Genomic DNA, 15183 nt, shown 5'->3' with positions numbered 1-15183 from the left:
TCTCCGGAGGCCCCCTCGTTCAGCAAAAGGTTTCCAAGGTCCATTCATGCTGTGGCCTGTGTCAGAACTCAGTTCTTTTTTATGATTGTGTGACCGTCCCCTATATCGATGGACCGCATTGTGTGGAAGTGGACATTTTGTCTCTCGGGAATTAGGCTGCTGTGAACACTCACAGGTTTTTGTGAGGACCTGTCCTAAATTCTGTCGGGCATATATTTAGGAATCGAATTCCAACAATCAGGTTTGAAGTGAAATGATAAAGAGTAATACTAGGTAAGAATCTTCCACGATCGTGGCAGACACTGACCATCGTGGGCTGGCTGGCACGGGTCTACACAGTGCGGGCAGCTGCACACAAGTCCCAGAGTGATCACATGGACATCTGGCCCCTCCCAGCAGTGCCCGGGAGGCCCAGAGGGACCCTGCCACCCTGTGATGATTCTGTGACTGTCTCCCCATTTGTTGATAGGATCCACGGACATTTGCTCAGCCCGAAGCAAAGCACCGTGGGCTGCTGGTCCTTTGCCTGCTGCGGTCAGCAGCCTGTGAGTATGAGGGGGTTCAGCTGGCCCGGCCTGCTTTCCTGGGCTCGTGCGCAGAGGTGGGTGGCCCAGAGAGCCCACATGCGGCTCCTACGCCACCCACCCTGGTGCTGGTCCCCTGGGATGATGGCGCAGAGCCTCTCCTGGGTGTCCGGCCCCATTTCCCTCCAACCCAGAGTGCCCATTGTAGGGACGAGCACACTGGGGTCAGTGGTACTCCTCCCAAAGGACATGTGACTGCGTTCAGTTTTAACCTGGTTTTTTGTTTTTGTTTTTTTTTTGTTTTTAATTTTTATTTTAATTTATTTTTATTTCTAGGAGAGAGAGAGAGAGAGAGACAGCGTGAGCAGGGGAGGGTCAGAGAGAGAGGGAGACAGAATCTGAAACAGGCTCCAGGCTCCGAGCTGGCAGCACAGAGCCCGATGCGGGGCTCGAACCCACGACCCGCGAGATCATGACCTGAGCGAAAGTTGGACGCTTAACCGACTAAGCCACCCAGGCGCCCCTGTTTTTGTTTTTGTTTTTAAATACCCCCTTCACTTTCATTGGTTAAGTGCAACCCCACGGCGGGTGCAGCACTGCCCTGTGGACGCGGTGCTGGGGTTTTCGTCGTTCTATTTCTTACCAGGGCAACTGGGATAAAAAGACCCTTTTCCCCAAATAGTTCTCTTGAAACGTAAAATCGTTGGGTCACAATCTTTTCTCAGTGAAATCCCGCCAACTGACAGGAATGCAGAAGCGTAAGGGATGCACTGCTCGGCACCGGCCCCAGACCAGGGAGCGTGTCGCTTGCTTGTTTGTCACACATGCTGATCCTAGGGGAGATTCCAGAGTCTAAAGAGCACGTCACTGCTGGAAGAGTGACCTGGTTTCTTTAACAGCTGGACTGCAGGGGACAACAGGGAGAGGGGACCCCTAGACTGAGAGGGATTTAGCGACACGACCAGTTGCAGAGTACGATCTTACTTGGATTCTAAGTCAAACTAACAGTTTAAAAACTCCAGCCATTGATGGATCATGGATATTCAGTATCAAGGATTGCTGTTTTGTTTTTGTTTCTTTAGATGTGATGATGGTACTGTGGTTCTGTTGAAGAACCCATATCTATTGAGTGCTGTCTACTGGAATATTTCCAGGTGAAGTGATACATGCCTGGAATTGGCTTTAGAGCAATATGGGAGGTGGAGAAGTCTGTGGGGCCCAGGGCAAAGGAGATTGGCTGTGAGGTGATCACTATTGAAGCTGGTGATGGGCTCTGGCGACTCATGATACTATTCTCTGTACATTTGTACATTTATATGTATGAGATTTTCTTTCTTTTTTAAATTTATTTATTTTGAGAGAGAGAGTGGGCGGTGGGGGGCGGGTGCCCGCACAGAGCCCGATGTAGGGCTCGAACTCACGACCTGTGAGATCATGACCTGAGCCAAGATCAAGAGCCAGATGCTCAACCAGTTGACCCGCCCAGGCGCCCCTGTATGAGATTTCCTTAGCGGTGCTGGGCTGAACTGCAGGCGTTATAAAAAGTTGTTTGAAAGGTAGTAAGAAAGACGATCCCTTCCGAGATACCTGGGGACATAGCCCCAGAAAGTTGACTACACTGGTAGTAACAAAGGAAACACCACCAAATATGAGTAACGATGATTCAAAGGACCAAGTAAAAGAGAGTTACCAGATTCCTGCAGAAATAGCGGCAAGAAGAACAAAAATAAAATACGTTGAAATAGAGAAAGATGGCAGAGTGGAAGCATCAGGAATCTGTCTCCCCACTAGTCAGTGATTGCACTGGCAGAATCTGATATAGCCGTTTTGGAACTCTGGAGCCTTCTGAAAGCCGGCAACCTCCAGGGGAAGGCTTGGACAGTAACTGTAGCTAATTTTAGTCCCTTTCAGCTCTGAGCAGAGTAGCCCTTACCTGGCCACGTCAGGCAGCTGTTCAGGCTTTCTGGAGCAGCTAGCACATGGCCTTTGGAATTAGGGTGGGCAATAAAATGGCCCTATTCTCCAAAATAATGGGGGAAACCTGTGCCCCGATCCCTGATTGGTGCTTCTGCCCACAGAGGTACAGACAGTGGGCAGGCGGCCACTGTTTTAACATTCCTTGCTGTTGCAAGTCACCCCCGCGCTCCCCCACTTGGCGTCCGGGGGATTTAAAGGACCAGTGCTCTTTTTCCTCCCTTCATGTTTTGTCTTTTCCCCTTTGGAGAGCCAGCCATTAAAGACCAAGGATGTGCACAAACAGCAACATATATGGGAAAAATTAGAAAGTGGCCATGCATGCCCAGGGAAAGTCTAAGAAAAGACTAAGTTTACACTCGTGATTCTCAACACAGAGCCATCTACAACATTCAAATAAAAACAGTACACAGTGGAGTAAGGATGAAATCTGATTTCCAGAGTTCCCATGTTATTAGATTCAAATGCTGAATGTTCCATCAACAAAGTCAAGGCAACGAAGTATGGCCCATTCAGTGAGGAAAAAAAATTGTGCCCCCAAATCCCTAATGTTAGACATGCCACAAAGACTTTAAAACAACTGTCATAAAAGATGCTCAGTGACTGAAAAGAATATGTCAAGAAAGTGATGTGCAAATAAAATGAAAGTATCAGTAAAGAGATGGGAAAGCCAAAAAGAAAACAAAAAAATTCTGGACCAGATAAGTACAGTAACTGAAACTAAGTATTCACTAGAGGGATTCCAAGGCTGATCTGAGCAGGGAGAAGAAAGGATCTGTGATCTTGAAGATAGGACAATGGAAACTATCAAGGCTGGGCAACAGAAAGAACAAGATTGAAAAAAGCAATCAGAGTCTAAGGAATTAGTGGGACACCATCAAGAGAATTAATATATGCATCATGGACGTCCAATAAGGAGAAGAGAAGAGAGGGCAGAGAGAAGACTTGAAGAAATAATGGATGAAAAAGCTAGAATTGGATGAAAAACATGAAAGACACCCAACAAGCACAAGAAACTCCAATAACAAGAGGCCAGAGAGCCCCACACTGAGAGATAATGATGATGATGATTTTATTTATTTTTGAGAGAAAGAGTCAGAGTGAGTAGGGGAGGGTCAGAGAGAGGCGGAAACAGAATCTGAAGCAGCTCCAGGCTCTGAGCTGTGAGCACAGAGCCCAGCGTGGGGCTCGAGCTCACCCATCATGAGATCATGACCTGAGCCAAAGTCGGATGCTTAACTGACTGAGTCATCCAAGTGCCCCCTGAGAGATTATCATAATCAAACTATTATGGGATGGTCAAAAGCCAAAGCCAGAGAATTTTGAAAGCTGCAAGAGAGAAGCAAATCATCACATATAGAGGATCTTCAGTATGATTATCAGATTTCTCATTAAAAATTTTGGAGGTCAGAACTAATATATTCAAAGTGCTCAGAGGAAAAAAAAAAAACTGTTAACCAAGAATTTTGGATCTGGCAAAACTGCCCTTGAAAAGTGAGGGAGAAGTCAAGACATTCCCAGAAAAACAAAAGTGAAGGAGTTTGTGACCACTACACCCGCCCTGCCAGAAATTCCCGGGGGCATCCTGCATCGTGCAGTGAAATCAGACATTAACTTAAAGTCGTATGAGAGAATAAAGGTCCCAGTAAAGGTAAAATGAGGGCAATTAAAAAAAGTTGTAATGTTTTATTTATTCTTGAGAGACAGAGTGCAAGCAGGGGAGGGGCAGAGGGAGAAAGAGACACAGAATCTGAAACAGGCTCCCGGCTCTGAGCTGTCAGCACAGAGCCTGATGGGCTCAAACTCATGAACTGTGAGATCATGACCTGAGTCGAAGTTGACTCAGTATAAGTTAACATTGGTTTGCAACTGTACCCTTTGTTTTCCAAATGACTTCAGAGACTAATACATATACAGAAAAAATTATTATTAGTGTAAAGGTAGCACTACTGCAACCATTTGGTTTGTAACTCTGAATCTTGTTTTCTACACAATTAAGAGACTCATGCATTTCAAAGAATTTTTAGTTTATGTTTTGGAGCACAGGATGAATGGAGATGTAAGTTTATGACCTCAGCAACCAAAAGGATGAAGATGGAACTGTAAAGGAGCAGAGGTTTTGTATGTTATTGAAGTTAAGGTGGTACAGGTTCAAGTTTAGGTTATTAAATGTAATCCCCACGGTAGTCACAAAGAAAATACCTATAGAATATATACACAAGGAAATGAGAACGGCATTTAAACATTTCACTACAAGCAACTAAACACAAAGAAAACAGTATTGCAGGATATAGGGGGCAAAAACTATAAGGCATATAGTAAACAAAAAGTACAATGACAGATGTCCCACGTTTCATCAATTACTTTAAATGTAAATGGGTTAACTCTCTAATCAAAAGACAGACTGATAGAATGGAGAGCACATGATTCAACTATATGTTGTTTTATAAGAGACTCACTTGAGATCCAAAGACACAAACAGGTTGAAAGTGAAAGGATGGGAAAAGATATTCCATGCAAATAGTAACCAAAACAGAGAGAGTAGCAGTACTTGTATCNAAGAGACTCACTTGAGATCCAAAGACACAAACAGGTTGAAAGTGAAAGGATGGGAAAAGATATTCCATGCAAATAGTAACCAAAACAGAGTAGCAGTACTAGTATGAGACATACTTTAAACGAGAGAAGTTTACAAGAGACAAAGACAGCATTATATATTAATAAATGTGCAGTACACCAAGAAAATATAACAATTATAAACATTTACATGCCTAATGACAGACTATCAAACATAAAAACTGACAGATGGAAGGGAGAACTAATTCGACAATAATAGTTGGAGACTTCAGTATCCCCTTTGTAATAGTGGAAGAACAAGTAGAAGATAGGGAAACAGAGGACTTAAACATCGCAGTATACTAACTAGATGTAAGAGACATACACACAAAACTCTACCCAGCAAAACAGCATACACTCTCAAGTGCAACCGGGGCAATTTTCAGGATGTCCCAAATATCAGGGGCACAAATTCCATTTCAAAAGATTGAAAAAGATATCATACAAAGTATCTTCTCTGTTAAAAACCAGATGGAAGTTAGAAATTGTTAACAAAAGCAAAAGGGGAATTTCACAAAGTTGTGGAAATTAGAGAACACATTTGTAAACAACTAATGGATCAACGAAGAAATCATAGGGGCACCTGGGTGGCTCAGTCAGTTAAGCATCTGACTTTGGCTCAGGTCATGATCTCACGGTTTGTGAGTTGGAGCCCTGTGTTGTGCTCTGTGCTGACAGCTCGGAGTCTGGAGCCTGCTTCAAATTCTGTGTCTCCCTCTCTCTTTGCCTTTCCCCTGGTCATGCTCGGTCTCAGAAATAAAAAATAAACATAAAAAAATCAGAAGAGAAACTAGTCAAAAAAAAAAAAATAGATGAAGACACCTAGTAACACAACAGAGCAAAACTTATGGGACACAGCACAGTTTATGGTGCTAAGGGGAGAATTTGTGACTATAAAACGTACATTTAAAAAAAAGATCTCAAACCAACAACCTAACTTTACAACTTAAGGAACTTCTAGAAAAAAAGAACAACTTCAACCTGAAGCTAGCAAAAGGAAGGAATTAACAAAAAAAAATTGAGAAAACAAAATAAAGAATAGAAGAACAGTTTTTCAAAAAGATTGATAAAATTGACACACTCTTAGATGGACTAATGAAAAAAATACTGAAGATACTAAAATGAGAAATGAAAGTGGGACATCACTACTGATCTACAGAAGTAAGGATTAGTACCACGGACAGCTGTGTGCCTTCAAATTGGACAGCCGATGAAATTGACAAATGCCTAGAAACACAAAATCTCAAGACTAAATCATATAGAAACGGACAATCTGGATAGACCTATAACTAGTAAGGGGATTGAATCAGTAATCAAAAATCTAATACCAATCTTTTTGAAATTTTTCCAAAATGTTGAAGAAGAGAGAACATCTCGGAATTCATTCTCTGAGAGCAGCATAAACATGATACCAAAGCCAGTCAAAGGCACTTACAGGAAAAGAAACTATAGACCAGCATCTCTTATGCACATTCATGCACAAAACTTAAAATATTAGCATACGGAATTCAGCCAAATTTGAGAAGGATTATACAACACAACAAGTGAATGCAAGGAGTCAGGATAATATACCACATTAATAGAATGAAGGAAAAAGACCACATCGTCATTTCAATTGGTGCAGAAAAAGTATTTAACAAACATTAAAAAACACTCAGCAAAATAGGAAAATGGAAACTATCTCCCTATAATAAAAGCCATATATGAAAAGCCCAGAGCCAACATCATACTCAGTGGTGAAAGACTGAAAGCTGTTCCTCTAAGATCAATAAGGGCAGTAAGGATGCTTGCATTCACCACTGCTATTCCACAGAGTACTGGGAGTTCTAGCCAGAGCGACTAAGTACAAAAAAGGAAGAAAAAGCACTCAAGTTGGAAAAGAAGTAAAATCATCTGTTTGCAGATGATAGAAAACCCTAAAGATTCCACACCAAAGCTGTTACAATTAAATGATTTAGCAAAGTAGCAGAATCAGTTGCAGTTCTATACACAAATAATGAAAAATCTGAAAAGGAAAACAAAAGCAGTCCCATTTACAATAAAATAGTATAAGCTAGTTAAAGATAGAAATACCGTATGTCACAAAAATAAATTCAAAATGGATGAAAGACCTAAATGTGAGACAGGAAGCCGTCAAAATCCTCGAGGAGAAAATAGGCAGCAGCCTCTTTGACCTTGGCCACAGCAACTGCTTATTCATGTCTCTGGAGGCAAGGGAAACCAAAGGAAAAATGAACTATTGGGACCTCATCAAGATAAAAAGCACAGCGAAGGAAACAACCACAAAACAATAAGGCAGCAAATGGAATGGGAAAAGGTATTTGGCAATGACGTACCAGATAAAGGGTTAGTATCCAAAATCTATAAAGCATGTACCAAATTTAATCCCCCAAAACCATATAATCCAGTGAAGAAATGGGGAGAAGACATGAATAGACACTTCTCCAAAGACACCCAGATGGCTAACAGACACATGAAAATAATCTCAGCATCACTCATCATCAGGGAAACACAAACCAAACCCACAATGAGATACCATCTCACACCTGTCAGAACGGTTAAAATGAACAACTTGGGGGGGAAAAAAACAGATGTTGGCAAGGATGCAGAGAACAGGGAACCCTTTTGCACTGGTGGTGAATGCAAACGGGTGCAGCCACTCTGGAAAAGAGTATGGGGGTTCCTCAGAAAATTAAGAATAGAAGTATCCTACAACCCAGCAATTGCACTGCTAGGGATAAAAAATGCTGACTAGGTATTAAAATGCTACTTGGAGGGGCACATGCACCCCAATGTTTATTGCAGCGCTATCAACAATAGCCAAATTATGGACAGAGCCCAAATGTCAGCTGATGAATGGATAATGAAAATGTGGTATACACATACAATGGACTACTACTGGGTGATGAAAAAGAATGAAACCTTACCCTTTGTAACAATGTGGATGGAACTAGAGGGTTTTATGCTAATTGAAATAAGTCAGAGAAAGACACAGATCATATGATTTTGCTCGTGGAATTTGAGAAACACAAATGAGCATGAGGGAAGGGAAGGAAAAAGAAGGTAAAAACAGGGGCAAACTACAAAAGATTCTTAGGGTTGCTAGAGCAGAGGCAGGTGGGGGATGGGCTAAATGGGGGAGGGGCATTAAGAAGGGCACTCTTCAGGATGAGCACCGGGTTCTACTCCTGAAGCCAAGACTACACTGTAAGTTAACTAAGTTGAGTTTAAATAACAAAGCACTGTAGAAGTAGTGGAAGGTATTTCACTACTCCTATCTGCTAGAGGCAAAAAAAAAAAAAAGAAAAAGAAATACTGTGCGTTCCAGCAATTCCACTTTTGGGAATATGCCCAAAGGAATTGAAAGCTGGGCCTTGAAGAGACATTTGTTCACCCGTGTTCGGGGCAGCATTATTCACAATAGCTAAAAATGTAGAAGCAACCCAAGTGTGTAGGATGGATAGACGATAAACAAATTGTGGTCTGTTACACAAAATATTGTGGAATATTATACAACCGTAAAAAAGGAAGGAAACTCTGACACATGGATCAACCTTGGGGACATTAAGTGAAGTAAGCCAGTTAACGAAAAGTCAACTATTGTGTGATCCCACTTACGTGAGGTACTTGGAGTAGTCAAAACCTTTTTGGACAGCACAGTGGCTTTCCAGGGGCCGAGGGGCAGGGGAATGGAGAGCCATTGGTTAACAAGTTATTGGTTAACAGCTTTACAAGACGAAAAGAGCTGTGGGGGTGGACAGTGGGGCCAGCTGCACAACGTGAAGGTACATACATTTTATGTTATGTGCATTTTACCACATTGAAAAGGAAATCAAATGAAGTAGAGACCCCTTCACCCAACAAACTCAAGAGCGATGCTCCGCTAGACCCTGCCTGGCATTTAGGATCTTGGAAGGAACCGGTGACACGCACTTAGTTTTGGTTCCTTTATGGGTACTTATGTTCTGTTTATTTTCCTTGTCTGCTTCGGTGTTGCGCCGTCTGCTCACTCTTCACCCCTGCGGGGAGGTGTGCGGTGGGAGCCCAGTACAGGGTGGTTTTCATCCATCACTGTGCGTGGCCATCTCCTGGAATCCCTTCCCTGCGTCCCCTGCATGCTGTCTTCCTGGGGTTCTGTTGCTTCGTCTCCTTGTCCTTTCCTGCTGAGTTCTGGGAGCTGTCCCCAGCTTAATGTCGTCCCCCTTGGCGACTCATTCGCTGGCTGCATCCAGTCCTCACTGTGGTCTTAACCCCTCAATCCTTGCCTGCACCCAAGCGTGCCTCTCTGGCTGTAGGGGTACGGCTTCTGAATGTCTGCAGAATCCGAAATTCTGTGTCTCCCTCTCTCTCTCTCTGCCCGTCTCCNTGTGAGAGAATAAACTGTGGTAAAGCGCTCGGTCTGCAGTCGTTTGTAACGGTTCGCCAGCTTCCTGCCGTGGGCACGCACGCTGTTTCTAGTTCCTGCCTATGATGAAGAACTTTGCAGGGAGGCATTCTGGGATTGGCTTGTTTGTTTGTACATTGTCGCTAACACGGCCACTCTTTCTTCCAGGGTTGGAACAGACGCCTCGCCTCCCGTCGTGTATAGTTAAAACAAAATTTCTTAATGTTTATTTTATTTTTGAGAGCGAGACAGAGAGCGAGCAGGGGGAGGGGCAGAGAGGGAGGGAGACACAGAATCGGAAGCAGGCTCCAGGCTCTGGGTTGTCAGCACAGAGCCCAACACGGGGCTCAAACCCACAAACCATGAAATCATGACCTGAGCTGAAGTCGGATGCGTAACTGACTGGGCCCCCCAGGCGCCCCTGTATATATATTTTTAACAGAGAGTTCATCTTTCAAAGCAAACTTGAGCAGAAGGTACAGAGATTTCCCAAATATCCCCTCCTCCCANTACATTTATTACATCAGAGAACCCACACCGACACATCATTGTCACCCAAAGGCCACAGTTCCCGTGCGGATTCACTCAGCGTTGTACAGTCCATGGATTTGGACAAAATATAAGGACATGTATCTGTGGGGTCACACAGATTCGTTTCATTGCCCTAAAGATTCTCTGTGCTCCACTTAGTCATCCCTCCATCCGCCCCTCCCCCCCCAACCCCTGGCAATCACACGTCCTTTTATTACGCCCCATGGTTATCCTTTTCTGGGCTGTCCTATAGCCAGGATCACTCAGTCATCACCTTTTCAGACTGGCTTCTTTCACTTAGTAATGTATATGCTTTTAAGGTCCCTCCATGTCTTTTCATGGCTTAGTAGTTAATTTCTTTTTAGCACTGAATGATACGCTCTTATCTGGATGTACCGAGTTTGTTTATCCGTTTACTTACTGAAGGACATCTCGGTTGCTTCCAAGTTTTGGCATTATGAATAAAGCTGCCAGAAACGACCGTGTGCAGGTTCTGTGTGGACATTAAGTTTTTGACTCCTTTGGGTAAATACCAAGGAGCAAGACGTTGGATCGTTTAGCTTAGTAAGGAACTGCCAAACCGTCTTCTAAAGTGGCTGCACCATTTTTCATTCCCTCCAACAATGGAGTTCCCATTGTTCCTCATCCTCACCGGCATTTGCTGCTGTCAAGTCTTTTAGATATTGGTCATGTTAATAGATGTATATTGCAGTATCTTATTGTTTTAAGTTGCAATTCCTTAGTGACATCTGATGTTGAACATTTTTTCGTGTGTTTATTTGCCTTCTGTAGATCTTCTCTGATGATGAAGTGTTGTTCAGGTCTTTGGCCCATTTTCAAACCAGGTTGTTCATTTTCTTATTGTTAAATTTTAAGAGTTCTTTGTATATTTTGGATAACCGTCCTTTGTCAGATGTGTGTTTCCCAAATATTTTCTCCCAGCCTGTGGCTGGTCTTCTCAGTTCTCTTGACATCGCCTTTCATAAAGCAGACATTTTAATGTTAACGAAGTCCAGCTTATCAATTCTTTCTTTCATGGATCATCACTTTGGTACCGTATTGAAAAACCACCATACCCCAGATCGCCTAGATTTGCCCCTACGTTGCCTCCCAGGAGTTTTATGGTTTTACAGTTTACACTCAGGTCGACGATCCATTTTAAGTTAGTTTTTTATCAAGGGTGTGAAGTCTGTGTCTCGATTCATTTTTTGCATGTGGATGTCCCGTTGCCCCAGCACCGCTGTTGAGAAGTATCTCTGCCCCATTGCATTGCCTTTGCTCCTTTGTCAGAGATCAGCCGACTAGATTTGGTGGGTTTGTTTCTCAGCTCTCCACTCCGTTGCCCTGAATTATTTGCCCGCACCACACGTCTTGATTACCGTAGCTTTATAGGAAGTCTTGAAGTCGGCCCTCCAACTTTTTCTTCTCTTTTAAGCATGTGTTAACTATTTTGGGTCTTTTGCCTCGCTGTGTAAACTTGAGAATAGTTTGTCGCTATCCACAAAACAACTTGCTGGCCTTTTGATTGGGATCGTATTAAATCTATAGATGAAGTCGGGAGGAACTGACATCTGGACAGTATTGAATCTTCTTACCTATAAACGTGAAACATCTCTGTTCAATCCTTTGATCCATCATCATCAGGTTTTTATATTTTTCCTCCTATAAATCTTGTGCATGTGTTGTTAGACTTATTTGTATGCAATTCTTTTTTGAGGGTGCTCATGAGAATGGTATTCTTGTGTTTTCAATTTCAAATTGCCCTAGTTCATTGCCAGTACACGGGAAATGAAGTTTTTTGTAGGAACCTTGAATTCTGTAACCTTGCTAGAATGGCTTATGAGTCTAGTTTTTCGTATCCTCTGAGATTTTCTACATAGATGATCACGTCATCTGCCAACAAAGTTTTACTTCTTCCCCATCTGCGTACAGGTATTCCCCACTTTTCTAAGCTTCGTATTAGGTCACTCTCCTTTTCAATGGAATGAATGATCTCCATTAGTAGAACTTCTTTGAAGGACCTACATTAATACTTGTTTCTGCTAACTGAAAGAAAGTGGCAGAGGATTTCCACTTTTATGAATAAAGGCAAGAAGTGACAGTAGTGTTCGGCATCTGTCGTGCAGCGAGCCACTGTGGAGGGAGCGAATCTGGCACCACCAAGCTCCTTCCCTGGGAACTACGCTCAGCATCTCGGCATCAAGCCGCCATAGCTTTGAACTGGGTCTTTGCACATCTCTGCTTTACCTTTATGCATCTGTTAGCAAGATGTGCCCGAAAGTTCCAGAAAGGCCTAGGAGAAATGGTTTTTCAAGTCTGGGAGCACAAAGAAAAACTTCCATATAAATTAACGGTAACTGCTCCTTTGTTTTATACTATTTTGGCTTATAACAAGTTTTTTTTTTTTTTTTTTTATTTCTAGGGGAGAGAGAGAGAGAGAGAGAGACAGCGTGAGCAGGGGAGGGTCAGAGAGAGAGGGAGTCACAGACTGAAACAGGCTCCAGGCTCTGAGCTGGCAGTCAGCACAGAGCCCGACGCGGGGCTCGAACCCACGAACTGCGAGATCATGACCTAAGCGAAAGTCGGACGCTTAACCGACTAAGCCACCCAGGCGCCCCTGGCTTATGAAAAGTTTTTACAGGAATGTTCTACTTTGAGAGCGGGGAAACCTGTACCTTTATTTCCTTTTCTTGTCTTAATGCATTAGCTGAGACTCCCAGTAAGATGCTGAGATTGAGTGGGGAGAGAAGACATCCTTGCTTTATTCTTGGTCTTAGCAGGAAAGCTTCAAGTATAACGTTAGCTGTAGGGTTTTTGTAGATGTCCTTTATCAAGTTCGGGAAGTTCTCCTCTATTCCTAGTTTACTGAGAGCTTTTCTTGTGAATGTGTGTTAGAATCTATCAAGTGCTTTTTCTGCCTCTATTGATATAATCATGTGCTTTTTCTTCTTGAGCTTGTTGATGTGACGGATTACACGAATTGATTTTCAAATGTTGAAACAGCCTTGCAAACCTGGGGAAATCCCACATGGTCATGATCTACAGTTCTTTTTATATTGTTCAGTTCAATTTGCTAATATTTTGCTGAGGATTTTTACATCTGTGTCCATGACAAATACTGATCTGTGGGATTCTTCTAACATCTTTGCCTGGATTTGGAATTGAGTTAAATGCTGGTCTTAGAGAATGAGTTAGGAAGTATTTCCCATTTCTATCAACTGGAAGAGATTGTAGAGAATTGGTAAAAAATTTTTTTCCTTAGATATTTGGTAGAATTTTCCAGTAAACCCATCTGGGTCTGCTGGTTTCTGTTTTGCAGGTTATTAATTATTGATTCAATTTCCTTAATAGACAGGCCTATTCAGATTGTTTATTTGCTGCATATTTTTTAGTTTTAAAAAAAGGGTTTTTTTTTTTCTGGGGGAGAAAAACCTTTTATTTTTTATTATTTTATTATTTTTTAGTTAACATATAGTTTGTTATTTTTTTAATTTTACATCCAAGTTAGTTAGCATAGAATGCAACAAAGATTCCGGTAGATTCCTTAATGCCCCTCACCCATTTAGACCATCCGCCCCTCTCCCAACCCCTCCAGCAACTCTCTGTCTGTTTTCCATATTTAAGTCTCTTATGTTTTATCCCCCTCTCTGTTTATATATTATATTTGCTCCCCTTCCCTTATGTTCCTCTGTTTTGTATCTTAAATTCCTCATGTGAGTGAAATCATATATTTATCTTTCTCTGATTGACTAGTTTCGCTCAGCATAATACCCTCTAGTGCCATCCACATAGCTGCAAATGGCAAGATTTCACTCTTTTTGGTTGCCGAGTAATACTCCAGTGTGTGTGTGTGTGTGTGTGTGTGTGTGTGTGTAGATATACCACATCTTTATCCTTTCATCTATCAGTGAACATGTGAGCTCTTTCCATACATTGGCTATTGTCGATAGCGCTGCTATAAACATTGGGGTGCATGTGTGCCTTAGAAACAGCACACCTGTATCCCTTGGATAAATACCTAGTAGTGCAATTGCTGGATGGTAGCGTAGTTCTATTTTTAATTTTTAAAAATATTTTTTCATGTTTATTTTTGAGAGAGAGACAGAGTGTGAGTGGGGGAGGGGCAGAAAGAGGGAGACACAGAGTCCAAAGCAGGCTCCAAGCTGTCAGCACAGAGCCTAAGGCAGGGCTCGAACTCACGAAATGTGAGATCACCTGGGCCCAAGTTGGGCACTTAACCGACTGAGCCACCCAGGCTCTCTTATTTTTAATTTTTTGAGGAACCTCCATAGTGTTTTTCAGATTGGCTGCACCAGTTTGCATTCCCATAAAATTTTTTTTAATGTTTACTTTTGAGAGAGAGAGAGCACTCATTCAAGTGGGGGAGGAGCAGCCAGAGAGGCAGACACAAGACTCCGAAGCAGGCCCCAGGCTCTGAGCCGTCAGCACAGAGTCTGATGCAAAGCTCCAACCCACGAACCATGAGATCATGACCTGAGCCGAACTTGGACGCTTAACCAACTGAGCGCCCCTGCTGCATATATTTTATGCAGTCAAAGGTGGCTGAGTTCATGGAGGTCAATGCAGGACAGGCCCTGACTCTCCTGGAAATAAAGTGCTGGTGCTCAGTGATGGCGCAGCAGGCTACAGACCAGTGAGGGGACAGCCTCTGTGGGATTCTGGGTGTGTGTGTGTGTGTGCGTCCGTCTGGACGGCCTCTCTGGGATTCTGGGTGTGTGTGTACGTGTGTGTGTGTCCGTCTGGACGGCCTCTGTGGGATTCTGGGTGTGTGTGTGTGTGTGTGTGTGTGTGTGTCCGTCTGGACGGCCTCTCTGGGATTCTGGGTGTGTGTGTGTGTGTGTACGTGTGTGTGTCCATCCCCTGCCAGGTGTCTGGACACTGGAAGGCTGCCCGCGTCTCCCCTGCGCATCCCTGTGTCTCTGCCCTCCTCAGCTTCCTGGGAAACACAATCCTGCCTGAAAACCCGCAGGAGATTCTGGGCAGGGGGCTGTCCGTGGCAGAACAGGGCCAGCGACACGTGGGTCCCCGAGAACACGGCTCCCTGTGCGGCCTCCAAGTCCCGGCGGGCTTCTCCCTTAGTTCTCTGCACCTGCTTCCCCCCTGCCCGGAGCCGTCTACACCAGCTCTCTGCGC

At 43.4% G+C, this 15183-nt stretch overlaps 1 protein-coding gene across 1 annotated transcript in view; it reads right to left on the bottom strand.

Annotated features, from left to right (window-relative positions):
- Positions 1 to 15183, bottom strand: part of CFAP100 (cilia and flagella associated protein 100) — a 45981-nt gene that overhangs the window by 2943 nt on the left and 27855 nt on the right. Inside the window, exon 11 of the mRNA XM_077780814.1 lies at positions 15006 to 15177. Within this exon, the coding sequence (XP_077636940.1) occupies positions 15006 to 15177 (172 nt within the window). The remainder of the gene's footprint in view (positions 1 to 15005; positions 15178 to 15183) is intronic.

The sequence above is a fragment of the Crocuta crocuta genome, unplaced genomic scaffold (genome assembly GCF_008692635.1).
Source record: "Crocuta crocuta isolate KB4526 unplaced genomic scaffold, BGI_CrCroc_1.0 scaffold299, whole genome shotgun sequence".
NCBI classification, from domain to species: domain Eukaryota; kingdom Metazoa; phylum Chordata; class Mammalia; order Carnivora; family Hyaenidae; genus Crocuta; species Crocuta crocuta.
The sequence above is the reverse complement of the archived record's forward strand: the minus strand, read 5'-3'. Positions and strand labels throughout refer to the sequence as shown.